The sequence below is a fragment of the Nycticebus coucang genome, chromosome 6 (genome assembly GCF_027406575.1).
Source record: "Nycticebus coucang isolate mNycCou1 chromosome 6, mNycCou1.pri, whole genome shotgun sequence".
Classification (NCBI taxonomy): Eukaryota; Metazoa; Chordata; class Mammalia; order Primates; family Lorisidae; genus Nycticebus; species Nycticebus coucang.
The window spans coordinates 50385272-50407673 of record NC_069785.1 but is presented as its reverse complement, the minus strand read 5'-3'; the positions used below and the strand labels follow the sequence as shown (position 1 = coordinate 50407673).

The window sequence follows — 22402 nt, the reverse complement described above, 5'->3', positions numbered from 1 at the left end:
GCATTCAGTAAAGAATATACTGTCTTTGTGGATGTAAGAGGAACCCCCATTCTCAATTGGCTTTTTTAAGAGACATAGAACCTGGTCTCCTAATTATAAGACATCTGGAATTTTTGTTTGAATCAGAGTAAATTTAGAATATGTACCAATGGCAGGACTGATTCCAGAATAAAACCAATGTGCATATGTATTTTCTCTCAACTGTTCCTTGCTGTGCAGTGAAGCTGCTTATCTAGAGCGTTTATTTCCCCACAGATATCATGAGCAATTACTCCCACCTTTAAAGGAATGCTTTTTTTCCCCCTCAAAAGTTCAGACTCACAGAGAATATGAAGTTCCTCGTGTTAAACGTGTTTGTGGCCAAGCGGGTGGTGGAGACTCTATCATCTTTTGCTCCCTCCCAGCTTCTCTGCAAGGCTTCGTGGTGCCTTGGTTTGTGTGGGCCACTGGACTGACCATCCCTCACTGCTTTTCAAGTCTGATTGAGTGGTTTAATTTTTATAATGGAGGAAGAATATTTTTATGGAAAACATTTCCCTCAGAGTAAAAAACAAACAAAAAAAACAAATAAAAGCATATCAGGGAATTATTCATTATATTTGATTTAAAGACAACCTTACTGTTCTTCCTGGAAAGCAGAACTCATCTTGATTTTCAACTTGAGAAAATAATGTAAAGTCATTATTTAAACTACTGTTAGCTTTTTTTTTTTTTTTTTAATCTCATAGAAGCTAAACGGCTTTGTTGCTCATGTGGGAATGGAAATTAGCTCTTGGCCTGAACTGCTTTAATTGAAATCAGTTTGAGGGCTGTGTTCCTATGCCGCTTGACAGATGACATCATTTCCTGTGCTTTTCTCAATCCTTGCTGTTTTTCTAAGATAGGATGAAGCTAAGTTTAACTTCAAATTTTAAAGTAACTATACACCTTTTCCTGACCTACTTAGAACATTATCCGAAGTTTTCACCAATTTTTTTTTTCATTGTATACTTGTAGATAGCTTTTTAGTTAAGAAAACATTTTGGCTGGGATGTTTTAATGGAAGTATAGGAGCCTAAAATAACAGTTTGTTTTAATCAGTTTCCTGGGTTGCTTGATTTTAATGTTCCAACAAAGGAGTTATTTCTGCTTTCATACATGGTGAGAGAAAGATAAAAGTATTTCAAATAGGCAACCTACTAAGAGCTATATAAGTTCTTAGGACATGGTGAGCAACTTCTTTGTCTCAATTTGGTCTTTGAGCGTAGCTTTGGATGTCATTATCTAGTGGCATGAGTCAAGTAAGTAAAAATTATTTTAGCATGGTTTTATAAAGTACCTACATGTAGGCAAGGTGCCTCTCTAGACACTTAAGGGGATACCATATAATTAATAATCATGACCTTTCTCACTGTCAGGTAATTTTTAGACAAATGGGATGGGGACTAGAAGAAAAGACTTAAAAACAGGTCAGATTATATACTATATCCTTCAAAAGAGAAGTATAAAATACTCTGAGAGGGAAGAGAGCTCACATCTGGTTTGGGAAGGAGGAGAGAACAGAAATCAGAGAAGATTAAAAGAAAGAAGAGACATTTGAAGTGGGTCTTGGAGATAGGTAGGGTATTTGGTGTGGATTGTGTGAGTTAGGGGCAAAGAGACAAAGAGGCAGGTTAGGGAGGAGATTCCATGAGACCAGCACAAGCTAAAGTGCCCCTCTTTTTGCGTGGCCCATAGTAGGCACTCAGAAATATTTCTTGAGTGAATGAATGACTGATAAGTATATCAGTGACCAAGTTATGGGACACATTAGGAGTATGCCAAGGAGCCCTGAGAAGCACCTGGAACTTGAACGCTGAGAGGTGGATGGGGTTATTAGTTCAGTAGAGACAGCGAACTTTTGAAGGTGTTTCTGTAAGAGTGTGGTATGTCTTTGAAAAGGCATATCACCTTCAACTTGACTTAACTTTTTTGTGCTGTGAAAGGGCATATGGGTATTGAGTTCTGGCCCTTTTCCTATTGTCAGGCTGGGATTTTTGTAGCTCCTTATAAAAAGTGGTCTTTTCTCCTCAAGTCAGGTAATACTGCTTTTTAATACTGTGTTGGGGATTTATAACAAGGGCAGCTGACAAGGACGGCTGCTGGTGGGGATCTTCCCTCCACTCTAGTGGGAAGATTTGGGTCCCTTACCCCAGGAAGGCTAAGCATAAGCATCAGACTTCTGCTTTTGCCCAGAAAGAAGGGATTCCCTTCTCCTTATATAAAATCACCAGCCTTTTCCCCTGAAAATTTACTCCCCAACTTGGAGGACCAGACCAAAGAAGCCAAACTTCCACTGCCCCAGAACTCCTGTCAGGGGTGTGGCAACAAGGATGAATCATTCATTCAGTCCACCCTTTAGTTTTCTCTGAGCAGGTTAGTTGTTGCTTCTAGAGGACTAAGGAATAGTCTGGGATTTTGAAAGTGTTATTAACATGTCTAAAGTCCTGACACAGAGACAGCCTGCACATTGGGGAAATGAGAGTGCACACCTGTGTGGTTTTACCACTAACTCCTGAGCCTGCTGGCACCTTCCACTCCAGCTTCTACTAGCGTGTCTGAGATTGTTGCCCTGGTCTTTCTACCCTGGACCCTGACACGCGCACTTCTGTAGGTCACAATGTGACAAGCGGATTTCAAATCCTGAGGGTCTTATTCAGTTGAAAGTTATGGTTTAAACAAGCATCCCTTTCTGAGCCAGATCCAGCCATCCCCTTTATCAGGCAGTCTTGTTATTAAATGCCTTCCTAGGTATTTCCTTTCTTCTCTTTTCTGCCTCCAAAATTTCTTTTAAAAGAATTCTGTGGAATCTGCAACTCTGACTGTTTCCCTGGCCACCTACTTGAGACTCTAAATCTTTTCACAGGAAAATTATCGCCACTGTAATCTCGTGTGGCTATTCAAGGCACTACTTTCTCATTGGTATGAATTACAGAAAAGATAACGAGTTTGTAAATTCTGTTAAGGAAGTGGTTTAGCACTATTAAAGTCAATGTCAAAGAAACAATTACATTGCATTGTGAATGATTTTATACACACCAATGATAGCATGTTTAGCCTTGTCAACTAGGTCATTTGTGCATACATACATGAATTCTGAGAAACAGTTTTATTTTCTCATCAAATAACTATAAATCAACTCCTGTAAACGGTTGCAATCTATGCACTTAAATTGTAAAAATGAATCATTCTTCCTTTTTTTTTTCAAGTACAACATTGCAACATTCGCTGTATGAATGGGGGTAGCTGCAGCGATGACCACTGTCTGTGCCCAAAAGGATATATAGGGACTCACTGTGGACAACGTAAGTCAATAGTTTTAAGTATTCTTAAAATGAGATAAATAGATGAGTGCTGATGGATTTTCTTTCATAACTTAAGACAACAGCATTTTTATAGACATCCAGTGACCCTCACAGATGAACAGATCACTTACTCAACACTTGGCATCAAATTGCCAGTTGGAATATTGGTGATGGATTGCTTGATTCATTTTCCTCTAGCTTATCTCCATCACTCTTCCTGCCTCATTCCTCTGATGTATAGTCCTCACCCAAGGTGCAGAACCTTGGTTCATTCCAGCTGTTTACCTTCTGTTCACTTGTTGACCTTTTCCACTTGGATTTTTGGGGAAGCACTCAAATAATATACTTCAAAACTCAATCTCATTTTTCTCCCTAAACATGTCCTTTCTCTTGAATGGTGATATGCCATCCCTCTAGTTTTCTAGTCCAGATTCTGCTACTGCCGTACTTGGCACATGGTGTTCAGGGTATTGGTTCATTCACACCTGCCATTTATGTATCTACTCTCTCCCAGTCCCTGTGCTTTGTAGAAGATGAACATTTCTTTTTAGAAGCTTATTTTTCATTACTCCCAAATGAATATTATATATACATATATATACACACATATGCCCTACAGAAAAGTTGGAAAAGTTCAAAATTATAAAAACTAAAATTTTTCATGATCCTGCCATTCCACATCCTACCTTCTAGACTTTTAATGCGTATTTGGTACATGGGATGTTATTGTATACATACTTTTTGATACTACTTTTTCACTTAATATTTTACTGGAAGTATATTTATGTGATTAAATATTTAAAAATATATTTTAATGGTTGCCTAATACTTCATTTCACATTTTACTGTTCATTCAATGAATACTGAATGTTGAATGTTATTCAGGTTGTTTCTAATTTTTGCCATTGTCTATATAACTATGGTGAATAATGCTATTATAAATAAACTAAAATTTATAAAATGGCCTAGTGACCATCCACACACTGCAGTGTGATAAGAATGTTGCTTGGATTTGTGCAGCCCAGCATGGAGACTGAGAGGCGGATTAGCCTCTCTAGTGTGGGTCTTCCTTCTGCTGAGTCTTGAGGGCCGGGTGGGAGTTCACCTGTCAGTCAAAGGGGGATGTGTCCTCTAGGCAAATGGCCCATCATGACCAAAACACCAGCGCAGTACATAGGGGTGGGATGTGGGTCATAGCAGGTGCTTTGATATAGCTAGAGCTTAGGTGCTGAGAGAAGTGATGGAAAGGGAAGTAAGGTCAGATGGGAAGTCGTAGGCCAGGTTTCACTGCCTTTACACATATTATCTTTTCTTCTAAAGTAGAGCCAGGAAAGGGGCATGAGATAACAACAGTAAATAACAACAACAATACACACCGGTTAAATTACTTATCCTTTACATGTGTTAACTCACTTAATATGACATCAGCCCTTTGTGTTAGAGGTTGTAGCTATGACCTCCTAACAGATGAGGTGCAGGGTCTCTTCAGTGATTTCTCTGTGGATATATCGATGGTAATTGGCAAAGTTGGGACTGGAACCCAAGCAGTCTTACTCAATAGCCCATGTGTTTTCTGCTGTGAAATACTGGCCTTGTATCCTTCAGGCACAAGGGTTAATGATGAGAAAGATGACAGTGGCCACAGTGTGGAGGAGGAAGAGACAGGAAGCAGGGAGACCAGTCCTAATTAAGGCTGTGGCCACAGGGATGGTGGGGAACAATGGAGGCAGAGGCATTTCAGGAGGAGAAGCAGGAGGTGCTCTCTGAGGGAGTTTAGTTCAAAGCCCAGTACCTAACAGGTGCTCAGTTAACACTCTCACAATTAGAAAACTTTTCTTCAACTTTAGCTTCCTCATCTGCAAAATGGGAGGGTTGGTTTGAGAAAGCTTAAAATTTGTGTTCAGAGTCTCATCATTCTCTCCTGATTATCAGTTAAGAGGCAAAGCAGGACAATTACTGTACATAAATCTCTCTGATGCCATGATTTTGGCTCTAAGAGATTGTGTCAGTTTAGGCCTCTGGTGCCAAGTGGACACTCTGTTAAGAGAGACTTAGATCTACTATGCAAGAGAGTTATTAGGGGAAATACTTGGAGCAGGAGTAGGGAGGGTCAGCCTGCAGGTCACAAGGCCTGTCCGACCCCTGTGCGAGGAGGGAGGAAAGGATGACTATGTAGGAGCGTCAGACTGCGGTGCAGCTCTGGGAAGGTCTTACACAGGCTGATGGAGAATCCAGAGAGTGCCCATTAGAAGGGTCCCAGACAGGCAGAAATGGCCAGGCTCTAGTCTCCTGCCCCATTCAGTCACTGAGTGTGCCCTTGGCAGCAGATCTGAAGAGACCAAGTGACCAAGAGTTTAGCCTGCTAAACTCTTTGCAGGAAGTTCTCTTGAAGAGAAGTCTGAGTGGCTGAGCTCATGACTGCTGCAGGGGTACAAGCAGAATGTATGGGAGATGTACATATAAAGAGCAATGGATTTAAATGGAGGGATGGGGGAAGCCTCCTGGAGGAGTGGGCTGGAGCTGGGCTTTGAAGAGTGGGTGGTTCTGGCAAATTTGGCAGGGAAAATCCTATCGCCTGTGATGAAGATGCTTAGAAAGAGGACTTGTTGCGTAAGTTACAGGAAATTGTACAGGGAGGAACTGTTCAGAGCATGAGCTTTCAATTCTTATTTTTATGCCCTTTCTAACAAGTAGAATGTCTTTTCCTCGAGAATCTCTAGACTTAGCGCACCAATAGTTTTCGATTCTGTTTTTTATTCTGTGATCACACTCCATGGGGTCTTCAATGGTGTTTACATTACCGAATGCCCAAATTAGTATTTAGTTGTCTGCAGTTGGTTGTATGAATTAACACACTACTTTTCTGTCAGAGTGACTTCAGATGGGCCAGTGTTTCCCCCTAGGGGAGACCTTCTCTGAATTAAACTTGGATCATGACCAAAAGTGTCAGTTTGCTAAAATGCAGTTCCCATTCAGTAAAGTCTCTTAGAAACTGTCCTTTCAGCTGCAGAACTGAAGCCCTTGCTCACAGGCTTCAGGCACTGGGACAGGCGTCACGCACACACCCACTCCGGAATTCCAGGCAGCTTCCATAAGAGTAGACTGAGGACCTGTAACTAAGTGACTGTTCACCTTCTTTCTGGACTATTAGCACATTGTATCCCATACATTCATTAATGTACACAGTTATGATTTAATAAAAAATTAAAAAAAAAGAAAAGTAACTTCAAAACAAATACCAGGGTGATTATTTTATTTATTTATTATTTTATTTATTGTTGTCCCTCAAGGGATTATAAATGTTACTTCATTAGCGTCTGCATGCACCTCAGGTGAAGCTTCTCAGCACTCTCCTTATTTTCCAGCTGTCTGTGAAAGTGGCTGTCTCAATGGAGGGAGATGCGTGGCCCCAAATCGATGTGCCTGCACTTACGGCTTTACTGGACCCCAGTGTGAAAGAGGTAATGGTTTTTAGAAGTAATTTGCTTATAAAGACATTCTGGTGCCTTGAACTACTTTTGATTTGTGCAGTCCTTAGGTTTGTGTGGCTACTTCATGAATTTTCCTGAGCTTTGAGGGTGTTTCTGAACTCAGTGGGAAGGTTCCAAGAATGACAAGACAGTGGCCTGGAGTCTGTGCATGTTACTCACCAATTCTTGCCAGTAAATCATGGTACTCAACAGTGAGCATATACATAAGTTGTATATGGTTGGCATCAGGATAAAAAGAGGAGAATTTTCTGTAAGGGCAAGGACTGAGCTCATTGTTGTTCTAGTAAACTGGAGAAGTGGTCCCAATTAAAACATGTGTATGAAAAGGGAACAGTTTACTGGGAAAAACACACCTATGGATCTATTGGACTCTTGGGAGCTGTGGAAACATACAAGTTCAGTGTTTAAAATTCACCAGGGAAATACTGAGTGTCTGCTGAGAAACTGCTTTCTTGATGTGGTTTATTCAGTGCTCACTGAGCCTCTGAAGTGTATAGAATCATCCAAACATGATAGGAAGATATATGTGGATATCAATATTCTAAAGTTTTTTCCCTGAACTCTAGTTTCATTAATCATCTTGTCTCTACATTCATACCATTTTCTCATCTTTCCTAGTTTTAGAGTGAAACTTTAAAGGTACGTGTCATATAAAACTGTAATTAAAAAATGCGTCACTTTTACCCAAATTTGTAGGAAGGTCTTTCTATTCTAAGATGGAAATTAATGAGTTAGATGTTGAATGTATGTCATTTAAAACACATAGCAGCAAAAATACAGAGTAGAGAGTGATGTGTGGGAAATTGTTTATTTTCAGTTTCTGTTCTGAGAAGTTTACCTAAATTCAGCTATTTGCTAATAAAGCAACAATACGTATTTTGGCAACTCTAGGTCAATTACTGTTATTGTTGTATAACTTATATATTTGGTGATAAGACTACTGCATGGTATTGATATGTGATACATAATGAACTCTTGGCCTTTATATTGAATTCTGACATCTCTTTAGAGTCCCTCCTGAAATTGTCTCTCTTTACAACTTGAACATGTGTGTTTTTATTAACTAATATATTTACAATGGTATACAGAGTTATAAAACAACTGTTTCTATTAGGTAGTATCGTCCTGTGACCTTATTAATTGATGAAGACATGAAGGCGATTAAAATTATTGACGAGTAATTTGAGGAGTGGTGTGTGAAAATGATTTCTCAGATGATAATGCTAGCTTCAGTTTGTTTTGGGAAAATCACTAATGCAATAAAATTTTATGGCATCTCACGCTTAACAAAGTGGCTAACAACTTGCTGCAAAGAATATCGATGCCCATAGTTTAGGTATTAATTACAACACAATCTAAAATAAAAAAGAGGGGATGATATTGAACCTTTCCAGAGTTATTTCTGCAAAGATCTGATCTTTGCCCAGGATTAAGAATGGTCTGAATGGGTTTTTAAGTTACTAAACCACTAATCAAAACTGTCATATTATTTATGGGGTGTCTGTAAGTTTTTCTCCTTCAGGGAGAAAGGTTATCTTCAAATCTGCACTATTGTATAAATAGATGATGTCCCCATAGAATCTTCACAGTCGTGATTTTCAAAATTGAATTCACCCCCAAGTGGCAGACTTTCAGGCATTTGTGGTCGTCGATATTGGGGAGCAGGAGGTGAAGCTTGACTCATAACCCATGAGTATACTCCCAGACCTTCAGTGGAAGAGGAGAACACTCCTTTCTCACCACACGGGAGAGGGGATTCCAGAATTGTAATCCACTCTTATGAAAGTCATCTGCTTGCCTGTTTGAAGAATTAGAGACAGTGGATCCTCTTCCTCAGATGGAGGTGTGTGATTGCAAGACTGATAAATCAAAGCACAGAGCCAAGTCAGGACCAATCCATCCTGCAGTGTAGGAAGGTTCTTGGTGTGACGTCTTCTGATGGTGGGTTAGTACACTTATTAAATTGTTTACTACTGGATAACTCCACAGGCTAGTGCTTTCTGTTTTTATGAGGTTGTGTTTTCTTATTTTTTAAAATGAATTTCCACAGGCCTTTACTAATTTTCTTTCTCCCTTCCAGGAGGCTGAGCCCAGCACTCCACCTACATTTTCCCTTGCACTCTCTCCACATATATATATATATATATATTTTAATGGCAGTTACCACATCCTATCAAAAGATCATGTTTCTGTCTCCCTCACTCAATTATAAGCTCGTCAGGAGCAGGGGCAGATCCATCATCATCTCAATTCCAACACCACACTTAATGCATGTTTTGTGTAGTACATGATCAATAATTGTTGAACTGGACTCATTTAATAGCGTCAGAAAATCTGGAGATGTACCTATTGGATACGAACACGGATCTCCTGGAAACAATTGCTGTTTGCTTACTCGTGGACAGTTCTGGATATCTGTCACCAGTTTTGTGTGAAGCTGAGCTGACCACAGTTTTGAGGCCTAGTTGACTTTGACCTCATCTTTCAGAAGTGTGGTCTTTCAGGGACACAAGACTGTCATTCTTCAGTTGGCAAAGATGCAAAAAGGAAGTATGTTTGATCAAGCCAAGTGATAATAAAAATAAAAACAAACACCTTCCTATCATGATGTAATACACAAGGAAGAGAACATTTGGAAAGGTAGGTACAAGACCTTCTCAGGGTAAGGATGTTCGTCTCTGAGAGTTCTTGGAACTTTTATGTGCTAGTAACCTTGGCAGAGACTCAACTTAAGGGTGAAAGGCCCTTTGGGGATGTGACTTGTGTCTTGTTTGACTGGAGATATTTGCTCTTTAAAAACTGAATATGAACACTTTGGATAAATCCTCTAGTTTGTCACAGTCCTGCCACACTCTACTGTCATGTCTTGTTCACTTCATTCATTTAATTTGTATCTTGCCCTTGTGGGTGCTGAAGTTTGCCATCCCCTGCTGCATCCTCTGTCAAATATTGATTGTACCTCAGTGTGTCTTCTTTTAAACCTCAAGTTTCTTTCATTTTCCTCCTCACTTTTGGGGGTAAATTTACATTTATGGTTTTCTTGTTGTGCCTCCCTCACCTCTGCCTTCTTTCTGCTTGAGAAACCAGTGGAACTTGTCACTGCCCTAACTCAGCGGTATAGTACCTTAGTGTTGGCTATCAGGGTGTCCATCTAAGGTCAGTACTTGTTTTGGCAAAGACAACACAGGGGAGGTGTGTATTGCCATGGTTACGGCCAAGAAAATTTATGTGGAATCACAATTTCTTCTTGCCATCTTGCCTCACAGTGCATACCATTTAAAATCTTATTAAAAGCTTTTGTGTTGAACATAGTCACTCATGTCAGTGGGTGAGATTTCTCAAAGCCACGGGAAAAAAGAGACTCAATCTGAACTTGTAGATCAGTGTAATGATGAATAGGCTTACGGAAGAAGAGAAACAAAGAAAGATACTGGGAAAACACAAAGAGAAGTAGGAGAACCAGGAGACCCTGGGACCAAGGAAACTAAAGGCAAGAAGGTGTTCCAGAAATAGTTTGGCAGTGGCGCCATAGCTCAGTGGGTAGGGTGCTGGCAACATACACCCAGGCTGGCGGGTTTGAACCTGGCCAGGGCCAGCTAAACAACAATGACAACTGCAACAAAAAAGAAAATAGCCAGGCAATGTGGTGGTGCCTGTAGTCCCAGCTGCTTGGGAAGCTGAGGCAAGCGAATTGTTTAAGCCCAGGAGTTGGAGGTTGCTGTGAGCTGCGATGCCACAGCCCTCTACTGAGGGTGACATAGTGAGACTCTGTCTCAAAAAAAAAAAAAAGGAAAGAAAGAAATCGTTTGGCAATTATTAGACTCATCAAAAGGTCGTGAGGGAATGAGAGCCCCTTAAACGTAATAACAGCTGACATGGGCCAGGTACTTGCAGTATGCCAGGCATGGCACTGAGCACTTTACTTTGGTGATTTGCAACAACCTTACGAGAAAAGTCCAGTTAGGAGTCCCATTTCATAGAAGAATAAACAGAGGCAAAGAGAGATCAAATAGCTTGTCCCAAAAGAAACTGCTTAGAAGAGGTAAAATCAAAACCTGATCCTCCATGTTCTGGTTCCTGAGCCTGTGGACATAACCACTGTGGAATCCTTGGACTTCACTGGAAAAGACCCATTAACAACTACAGAGAATTTTCTGAGAAGGTGAAAAGAAGAAACTTATGACTGTGATTTTTAGAGGAGAGTTAATAGATGAAAAGCTAAGAGAAAGAAGTTTTGGGTATTGCTTGGATGTATTTAATGCAGAGTTTTGGAATATTCCTCTATTTGATTGCCTTCAATGTACCAGTCCTCTCTTGGGAAGAGAGTTGATTTCTGTTATGGTTCCTATCAATGGGCTCCAAAGGCCTGAACCAGTATGCCTAATAGCAGACTTCTGAGAAATGAGTATTCTCATTCAGTGCCGTTACCATGGATGGTGACATAGTCTTCTTACAATATTACCATTGCTCCAAATATATTTGGAACCTCTTTTTTGGAATTGCCTTTACAGAAGTCAGAATTATATTCAAATTGGTATGTGACCATTTCTTTTCCCGTTTGAGGAGGCATTTAACTTTTTAGAAATGGCCTATAATAATTCATTGTAAATTCTAGTCACTCTAATGGATAATCAAATATTTTACCTGTGTGAGCTAAAAAACAGACTTACCCTGTTTCCCCAAAAATAAGACAGTGTCTTATTTTAAGGTGTGCTCCCAAAGATGTGCTAGGTCTTATTTTCAGGGGACGTCTTATCTTTCCTGTAAGTAGGTCTTATTTTCAGAGGATGTCTTATTTTCGGGGAAACAGGGTAGATTTAAAAAAAAAACAGTAAAAATATTTTTTCACATGATTCCTCAAGCATGTGGGATAGGTTTAATGTTTTAATGTCAGGCTTTTTTGCGAGCCACAGGATGAAGCCTTTTGGAATCATAAATACGAATAAGAAGTTTTCTATCATGATCCCATATGGAGATCTTCATCTTTACTGTCAGAATATGAGTATACGCATGGATTCTTTTAACTCTTTATTCACTTGTTGTGTGCTAAGTTCCTACCCCTGTCCAAACTGTGAAGACAATACTTGGATTTTAGTCAGTTGAAAAAGGTCCATTTGCTGTTACGCTTCCTATTCACGGATAAAGTATAGGGGAAAACATTGTTGACCTGTTAGCTTTAAGGAAAAGGAACAATGTGGGCCAAGAATTAAAATGAGGATGGAAATATCCTTAGTTCTTTACAGAAGCAGAACAGTGGAAAGTGACCTGGCTCTTCCTGCGCGGACTTGCTTCCTAGAGAATTACAAAGTTAATAGACCTTGAAATTGTTTTGGTTTATTTGTTTGCAGATAAACACAATAATGAAACAGAATAGAACAGACCACAGCTAGGCTGATTATAATTCCACCTAATTTTCATATGTGCAGTTGACATTTGAGAAACTGTTATTCTCCTGCCTTGAGTTTTCTGTTGATATAAAATTATGATTTTGCACAGATATCTTTTTGATGATTTTATTTAACAATTAAAAAACTATTGTATTAAGCAGTTGATAAGCATGTATTATATACATCCAAGAAGGTAGTGTCTACATAATGAATGAAAAGTACTAACATAAAGTGATCCAGATACTTAATAATCAGACAGTCCATTTTGGGTACACCTACTTCATAAAAGAGGATAAAAACTTACTTGTCAAGAGGTCTGTTCAGAGGGCTTCATGGAATCAGATGATTTTTTTGTGCTTTTTCCTTCTAGAGTTTTTCTGGAACTCATCAGTGAAATCTAGAGTCATTATTTTGTTCTCTATATGGAAGTAAATGTTACAGAGCTGCATTTCCAACACTAATTTTATACAATTTTAAATTATAGGTGGCCATTATTAAAGTTCTCATAGTACATACCGCAAGCTAACTCCCATTCCCCAAATGCCTTTAAAAGTCAGAGTTCTGTGAACTATGTATATATTCTTCTTTCCATAAGGTAACAAGCAATAAACTGTTGTTACTGAACATGTTGAAAGCTTCACTTTTGGTATTTAGTCTAAATGGAAAGTAAATAACAATATGTAGAAAACGTAGGCCGAATGCCCTAAATATTACTGTACATCGAAAATGGTATTGCAGCATTTGGCAGCTGGTGCATCACTGAATAATCTGGATTATCCTAGAACAATTCCCAGAGGGACATCTGTTGACACGGACGTTTGCTTCTGTGGTTGAGTGAAGTGCCCTGACAGCCTCAAGCTCCCCTGCCCTACAGTCTGCCTGTGCCTTGTACGAAGGAGCAGCATGGGTGGGACGCAGCCAGCAAGCAGCTTGATTTTCCTTATTTTTTTTTGCAGTTTTTGGCTGGGGCTGGGATTGAACCCACCACCTCCGGTATATGGGGCCAGCACCCTACTCCTTTGAGCCACAGGCACCGCCCCAAAGCAGCTCGATTTTCATCACTCCCTGTCCCCAGTTCTCCTGCTGGTGGATGATATCTTTTGATTCCTTTCAGAATTTCTCCTCTGCAGGCCCCGTAATGTGGGCAGAGGCGTGTGTGTTCTCATGGTTGCTTATGGTTCCTTCCTCAGCCCCTGGGCATCCCGTGGTACCTCCAGCCTCTTGGTCCTCTTTGCTGCCCCAGGTAGCACGCTGGCAAAGCATCTCAGCTCACCCTACATCAGCTTTCTCTTTAGTGGCTCATAGATAGTTGGTAGAAAACACACATGCATCTTTTTTCCACAATACATTGCCAGAGAGAAAACCAGTTTCCACACAGTAACAAACCCTCCTTATCTAAGCATCTGGCCAGCCAGATTCTGGGCATTTAACAGTCTCTAGTCCACAGTGTCCTTCAGACTTCAGGTGATGTAACATGTTCTCTGAGCAATCTCCTTGAAGCTCCTCTCATGACTTGGCATTGTAAAGGGCCTTCCACCAGTTTCCCAGAAAGAGCTAGTAACAGCCCAGCCCTCTCCCAAGTTACCCGTTTCCTATCTCTTACCACCTGGGACATGTTAGTACTCCTGATATGAGTGAGGGTTTAAGAGATTGTCATCACCTTCTTTGCAAATTATGCATCAGAGCATCATACTTGACTTAGAATGTGGCATCTGTGGTCTTGGTGCTTCAACCAAAGCTTTGATGTTAACATTCTCTTATATTATCAGCACTAATAACTTAATACAGCTATTAAATTTGACATAAAATTTGGTATCGTGGTTTCATCTTCAAAAACAATTCGGCTTCAACTTTATTTTTATTTTAGCTTTTATGAACTTATAATAATGATAAAACTAATTTTTTTAAGTCTGTGGCCACATTTAATATTTGGATCACTTTCCAGTTTCTTTGGTGTTCAAAGCACTAGAGCAGCTTTGACCAATAGGAATGGAATGTGACCACATGTATAATTTTAACTTATAGCCACATGAAAAAGTTAAAAGAAAACAGGTGAAATTAATTTTAATAATATATTTTGTTTAACCCAACAGACATAAACATTTTATGTTAATAGAAAGTATTAAAAGTTATCAATGAGATCTATTGCATTTTATTTTGCATTCTAACTCTTTGAAATCCAATGCATGTTTTAAATCACACCCCAGTTTGGACCTGCTAAGAGCCACATGTGGCTAGTGGCTATCATATTGGACAGCACAGCTCTAGAGCTTTGCTTTTAGTAATTCACATCACACTTCACCTGAGATCTCTATTCAGTTTCTAATTTTCCTTCCTGTTTCTGCTTCTCTAACTTTTCAGAAAGCAATATGTTAGAGAATCCAGGAGAGTCTGTGTTCATATTTGAGAAATAAACTAAAAAAGTTCAACTTGAAAAAGAACTGGGGCTTCAGATTAGTGTCTAATTTCTGAGGTTCTCTTAGTGGAATTTTTGTTAAAATATAAATGATAAGCACGGTCTCTTGCAGCCATATCAATTATACACAACAATCATAGCAAATGTTTAATAAAGGCTAGGCCCTGAGCTAGGCATGACATCCAGATCTTAAAATAATTTTTTTGAAAGACAGACGAGTACATTGTATCTAAAATAGTTATATAACCAAGGATGGCAAGGATTAATCTAGGCAGAGAAGGTGAAGGAAAATACAGGGGAAGGCAAGAGATGGTACCAAGATTTCGAGCAGCAGTTCTCAACCTGAGGGTCACGACCCCCAGGAACTGTATTAAAGGGTCGTGGCATTAGGAAGGTTGAGAACCATTGATTTAGAGTCTCAGCGTGATCAGGGTAAGGAAGGACACAGTCCTCCATAGGAGTGCCCGGCTGTGTCAGCTGTTGTGGTTCTGGAGACCTTCTATGGGAGAAGAGGCAGAGGCACAATGTCGACTTGCATAACTTCAAAGATGGGAGGGTCTGTGGCCAGTCTCGCTGTGATGGCCTTCCATTCTCCTGAATTGTGCTTCTGAGCAATATTACCCTTCTGAAGAAGGGTACTGGGATTTTAAAAAAATTCTCCTTTGGGGTGGCGCCTGTGGCTCAAAGTGGTACAGCGCCGGTCCCATATGCCGAAGGTGGCGGGTTCAAACCCAGCCCCGGCCAAAAAAAAAAAAAAAAAACTAAAAAAAAAAATTCTCCTTTGTGTTTATAAACTAGTGGGGGAGTGCTCTATTTCTAAAACTGTTTTAGCTTAATCTTATGGAGAGGAGTCGGGAGACTCTTACCAATTTTAGATGCCCACTGGGGAATACTTCAGGACACTTAGAGTTTATGTTCCCTGGTAGTTATGGTCTTTAGAGAGTCCATCCTGTTTTGGGTTTATGAATGTATACTGGACAAGTATATGGAGCTTTGTGGTCCACATGGTGTGCTAAAGCACATTAGTCCCGTGGTGGGGGTTTCATGAAATGAAGTTTCCATGGTCAATGTCATTTTGGAAACTCTACACTATGTCCTCTTCTTGGAGAGGCACTGGGTGTGTTAGCATATTAACTCTTGGGAGTCCTGCAGGAGTCCTAGTTTTAGTTTAACCCAGCATTTCCAAAGCTGTTAATTTTATAATTCCTCTTTCCCCTTTCTTCTCCCTTAACACCTCTAATATCCTTATCTCGAGGTTCTGCATTCTTATTTTGATGGTCATTTTGAAAGTCATTTGATACCTGCATGACAGCATTATTATATTCTAGATTGATATTTTAAATCCATATGTTATCCTCATTCTGAAGACAAACATTTGTCTATTTTTGGAGGAAGAATTTCATTAGATAATCACTCACCTTTTGGGTTCCTAAGATGATTCATTTGACCATAAATTTAGGTGCAGCATGAAATACCCATCTCAAATATTTTAAAGAATCATCTAGACAAGCTGGACTATCCTGGTAAATATCCCGGTAAATACAGATAAAGTCTTGCTTCCAAATGGTTTAATGTGGTTGGCATGCATGTTTTCCTGGTTGCTCTCAGTCCTTGGGGGTTCTTCTGGACCCCTTTTCTAGACTACTTAAATTTGACTTTAAAAGTCAAGTTTAAATTTCCCAACCAAAGGAAACTCTCCCATTCAACCCTATACAAGTTTGCTGATAGCACCACCTCTGACCTGGACCCCACTTACATTTCATTTAATTAATCAGTGAATCTATTAAACTTTTGGTGTTCGCCATTTATTTTAAGGATTTTATCAGATATTTTAGCATTTTTATTCTTCTGATGAACTCTTTTCTCTTGAATTTTATTACATTTTAAATTAAGTAGGTGATCCAGTCCTTGTCTTTGGGGATACATGCTAATTATTTTCAATGAAGTTTACTAAGAGGTAGGGAATGAGCATATTCACCTTGTCAAAAAGCTTTTTTCCATGTATATTTATTAATTCCTATGTTGAAATACTCGTATCAACATAAAGCCATCTGAAATCCCATTTCATGGCTTTTGGGAAGACTTATCAGCAAGTTGCGATATTGTGTTTCCTTAAAAATATTTTCTTTACTCCATGAAACATAAATGTTTTATTATTTTAAAATGTGAAATAATTATGTCTGTATCCTTTCAGTATTTTCTTTAAAAACTAAATTTCATCTATCAGCTCCATGATCTGGAAATTATGCAATTAGTTAATCTGATTTTGGGGGTTGGGGGTGGCTAATGAAACATTGATTATATATAGTCTCTCAGCCAGGCACTATACAGACCAAAGGCTAAGAACAAGATTAGGGCTTGGTGCCCGTAGTTCAGTGGTTAGGGTGCCAGCCACATACACTGGGGATGGGGAATTCAAATCCAGCCCAGGCCTGCTAAACAACAATGACAACTGCAACAAAAAAATAGCTGGGTGCCTGTAGTCCCAGCTACTTGGGAAGCTGAGGCAAGAGAATTGCTTAAGCCCAAGAGTTTGAGGTTGCTGTGAGCTGTGACGCCATGACACTCTACCAAGGGCAACATAGTGAGACTCTATCTAAATAAATAAATAAATAAATACATAAATAATACCCGGAACAGCAGTACTTACAAATCCATCTGTATCTCATGTGGAAATATGAGTATACATATTTATATTCAAAACGTGTAGGCAGTGAATTCTATAGGACGTACGAAAAGAAATGTTCTCCAACTTTCTTACTATATCCCCTCAACAACGTCTTTTCTCTGAACTGTTTCAGAAGAGATTTAATAAGTTAACAATAGATTGGGATTTTTGTTTCCTCAGGAAATAAAGACTGTTCAAATGGTTCAGTTTAGAACAGGCCTGTTTCTGTCTCTGTCCCTGGAGAGTCTTATCCTCCTGCTGGCCTTCTCCTGGATGTGTTCCTGACCTTTATTCTTGTAAGACACTGAACCAGGCTCAAAGAGAAGACTTGCGGGTTGGAGCAAACGTTTACCCAGATTAAACATATTTTTATAAACATGCATTACCTACATAAGGAATCATTTCTTTCCTAAAGTCCCAAAGAACATGCTCACATTCTGTGAGGGGTTCCAATGATGCATGCTTTAAATTAACACTAGTGAACTGTAAAAGACCTAGGCCAAGCCATAGTCCTACTAGAAGTAAAATTTGACTCATTCTTTATATAATGATTTGTAAACTTGAAAACTGGAGGGTATTTTGGAACTTTCTTACTGTACTATAGGAAAAATAAAAGCAGAGGCATCCTAGCATCTTACTGATGTAAATAAAACTGGCTTTAGAAAGTAGTGTGTAACAGGATTTGAATTGTCCTATGAGGAAAATGACTCTGAAACACCATCAAAAATTCTTTAGTGTTTTTCAAGCAGCATAATTTGGAGTGGGATAGGGATTTTTCTTTTCAGACCTTATTTAGGCCTTATTTCTTTCTACAGTGTTCCCCACATTGCCAAACAGAACAAGCTATCACAAAACTAAACACAAGGCAGCAACTGAGAAAGCATCACATCATTTGAGACAATTGGAAGTGAACACAGGACTCCCCTGTTCTCATGATTCCGGGTTGTGAATGAGAGGAAGTGATAGGGAAATTATTTGCAGAACTAAATTTTATGCCAAAGGAGTCTTCAGGGTGGCGCCTGTGGCTCAAGGAGTAGGGCGCCGGCCCCATATGCCGGGGGTGGCAGGTTCAAGCCCAGCCTTGGCCAAAACTGCAAAAAAAAAAAAAAAGAGTCTTCATTCTACCTTGTCAATATTACATGACAGTCGTTTTAATGTTTTCATTTAAAATGCCTAATTAGGAGTTGTGTTTTTTAAAATTTTGGATTAATACAAAGGTGCATATGATTAGATTGCACTATTTGCATTTGCTAGCCCAAGTTGTAGTTAGGCCCTTCATCTAGACCCTTCATCTAGGAGGTGTGTTTTTTAATTGCCCAACCATTCATAGAAAACTGGTTAAGAACTCAGACTCTGAAGATAAATCCTGCCCTTTGCTGGCTCTGGGGCTTTAGACAAGTTTCTACATGTCTCTTAGCCACGGTTTCCTAATCTGTGCAATAATAATAATATTTAGTTAGATTGTTGGGAAGATTAAATGAAATAATCCAAAAAGTACTTAGCACAGGGCCTGGCACATAATACATGTTTAATAAATGTTAGCTATTTATAATTCTTATTCTCATGAAAGTGACAGTAATCTTGATTGAAAAGTGTTGTTTCACAAGCAATATCATGAAATTTTCATATATCACTGAAATTAGACCTAAACTTAGAGGCCCCTCCTGACCATTTTTCCACTTAGAAGTGTTGTTATTTTACTTGAAACGGCATATTTTCTGGATCCCAATTCAGATGAAGCCTAACATTCTTAAGCGGGTTATTATATCAACCATGTGCTTTCCTTTGTAGCAAAGGCTAAGACTGCAGTGTTGGGAATGGTAATAAAGAAAGGAGAAAATGAAAGGGCGAGTGAAAACCATTTCCATAAAATGTAGCAGTGACGGAGGCTGAGATGCATTTGTTTTCCCAGCAACTAACCAAAGGTTACTAGAAGACTTTATTTTTATTTTCATATATATAGATACAGAAGGGGAAATGAACTTGAGTCTTCAGAAAAGGCCAGAGTAGTGAAATATAAGAGGTACTTAGCTATATTAGAAACATGATATTCTAAAGTCAATGAAAAGCAATCGACGCTTATCCATCAGCAAACTAAACTGAACACATCTATAAAGTATATATTGAGTTTCCAGGTAGCTGTGAGAAGTTGGTTGGGTTTACAAATATGGCATAGTTGGTTTGGGTGGGAGTGGGGGATCCCTTTACCCATAGAACCACATACCAGGCCATTCTTCTTCTTCTTCTTCTTTTTTTTTTTTGGAGGCAAAGGACTAAAAGTGTTACTCCCAGAGGACTAAAGCTAGAAAAAAACCCAAACAGTGAAATATCCAAAACTCACAGATTTCAAGCTGTCCCATTAGTGTTCAATATTGTTAAATTTATCCATAGAAAGTCATGATACTAAGCTGAAAGAAATAGTTTTTAGAAGGAGAGAGGGGATGTGAATTATTTCTCGGGTACTATGCTAATGACTGGAGGTACAGAACAGTGAGTGAAACTCACACACTCGGCCTTCTGGAGTTATGTTCTGGTGGGGAAACTGATCAGTGGTTAGAAGAGTGTTTGGAGGAAATGTGGGTAGCACATTGAGATGTGTGCAGTGATGCTGCCGCTCCCGCCCCAGGGGTAATAAGAGCTCTGTGCATTTTTCTACAACTTCTCTGTGCCTTTATCTACATGATAAAGGCCTGGTGGCTTAAGTTGACCATGAGAATCTGGAGCCCCAAATACTGATTTCACTAAGGTGGGAGCATTCTTCTTCTAGGTTTCCAGGGCCCCTCGGACCCTTGAGTATTTTTCTGCTTATATAGCTTTTCCTCTAATCCTTACGCTTCTGTAGAGACTCTGACCCATAGTTTTCCCCCAGGAACATTATTAAACTGAACCTCAAGTGCCCTAAAAAATGCATAAAACAAGTACACCATGAAAATGGTTTGTTCAGGCATCAAGCACTTTGAGATAATGCATGCTTCTGAGTAGACGCCTGCAGACCTGTCCCTGGGGAATGTCTTTGGATGTCATAATAGCAATTCTGGCTTTCATAAATCATTTGTTATTTGGACAAGTCATGGCCACCACCTCAGTCACTAGATATATTTGTAATGGTTTATGTGAACAATAACAACAGCCACCTAGCAACATACTGTTTGGTCATGTTGTTTTTGTAATGCCACTTGTGATTTTGTGGGCTTTAGAAGGGTACATTTTTACTGCATCTAACAGATCTTGAAAATTAAACAGCAAAGATTGTTGGAGGCCCCCTGTGCATAATAGATGAGATCTGCCTGGTGTGTGATTTTCTTTAAGAATGACACTTAGCCTTTTGCGAGTTTGTTAGTATTTTTCTGCTCCACAAGGGAAGGACTGTATCTGTCATGTTCACCATTTTATGTTCAATGTGTGACACCCAGTAAGTAGCTCTGTAAGCATTTGTTGACTGGATGAATGAATAAATGAGTAGTTTTTAGGCATAGTTTATTTCTTGAGTGCTTCTAACTTAAAAAGCAATGACGGATCTACCATCTGTACTTTCAATGGATAGTTTTTCCTTGACCCTTTTTAAGGCATGAACAGTGTCAAATATAGTTGAGGGAATTCGGTGAGGTGTGAATACCTCAAAGATGCCAAATTTATGTCATCCCTGCCATTTATGTAGCACCTACAAGTACACAATACCTTAGTCCTTGGAGCAACCCTGTAAGAATACTTATATTTTATGGCTGAGGAAACTGAGGTTGAAGGGAGCCTCTGTGAATCTTTTAAGGCAAGTGTTCAGGAATGAGATGTGTGTCTCTCAGTTGGCATAGACTGTGGTGCATCTGTAGAACCCAGCAAATATTTGTCTGTTTGGAGCGCTCATCATTGTCTCTGGCATTACTTTTAGCTCTTATTCATCATTTTATTTTAGCTCTCTCTTTGTTCTTCTCATTTCTCACTTCTTTTTGATTTTCAGTTGGACTGTTGACACGTCACTATTTGTGTTCTTTCTAGATCAATTTTTAAAATTAAAATACTTTTAGGGAACCAGGAACATTTTCAGAACTAACTCTTTGTTGAGGAGACCTTACCTTTCATTGTAAGTGGTGGATATTGTATACGGTGAAAACACTTCAGCCTAGGCTGTGATGAATGCACAGGGTGTCCCAAAGGTTGCTTCCCATGCATTGGGAAATGGGAAATTGTAGCTAAATGTACCTTCATTTACAAAATATTCATTCCAAAATTTTACAACATATTTACAAAATATTCTGTACGTGTTGGCCACCTCTTTGTAAAATTTTGGAATGAATATTTCGTAAATAAACAGCCTTTTAGCTATAATTTCCCATTTTCCCTATGTGTGGTGACTTTCTGGTTGACTTTTGGGATACCTATAGTCACAGATGAGGGCACTTAGCTGAATTTGAGCTGTGAAAAGAGTAGAAAGGCAGTGTGTTCCCTGTGGAGCCTGAGAACACACAGGCACAGAGAATCTGGATGTGTGAATTGGTGTACTGAGGCTCCGTCACTCTGCCTGGGACAGCCTTCTGGTGTAATTTCTGTGAAGCTCAACCAGGTACAGTGGAGTATGTATTCAGGGAAGTGTTGAGAATTGCTTTTCCTTTGTGATCAGTTTGTTTTCATGATGAACATGTCACGATATCTGGAGTTTCTTTCCTGTAAAAACTACTGGGAATTTAGAATGGGAGAATAGTCTCCTCTGAGAGCGTGAGCTCCATAAGTACAAGGATTTTGACTGTCTTTTCACAGTGGCTAAAAAATGCCTGATGCATAAATGCTCAATATATATTTGTTGAATAAAAGAATGGATGTGACATACCTCCAACATCTCATTTTTAGTAGGACCTGGGTTCATAGAGGGATGAGCGACCTGGAGCCTTGCTGTGATGAGGCTCTGAGCTGCCTGGGTTGCTCCGTGACAGCAAGCCCAGGATGCACCAGGGTGGCCTTTGCTCTTTGTCTGCCCTGCTGCACAAGTGTGTGCACTTCTGACTCACTACACTTTCTTATGAAATTATAATTGGCTTTAATTTAATTCTATAAAATAAGAATAGTAACTGTAGCCAAACTGTGAAAAGAAAGGCTGAAAATAGGTGGATAAAAATGAAAAGAAT

At 39.3% G+C, this 22402-nt stretch overlaps 1 protein-coding gene across 3 annotated transcripts in view; it reads left to right on the top strand.

Moving 5' to 3' along the window:
* FBN1 (fibrillin 1) overlaps positions 1 to 22402 on the top strand; it is a 242553-nt gene that overhangs the window by 39368 nt on the left and 180783 nt on the right. For all 3 annotated transcript variants that reach the window (XM_053593723.1, XM_053593726.1, XM_053593725.1), the window contains exons 5-6: positions 3228 to 3323; positions 6689 to 6784. In XM_053593723.1, the coding sequence (XP_053449698.1) occupies positions 3228 to 3323; positions 6689 to 6784 (192 nt within the window). The remainder of the gene's footprint in view (positions 1 to 3227; positions 3324 to 6688; positions 6785 to 22402) is intronic.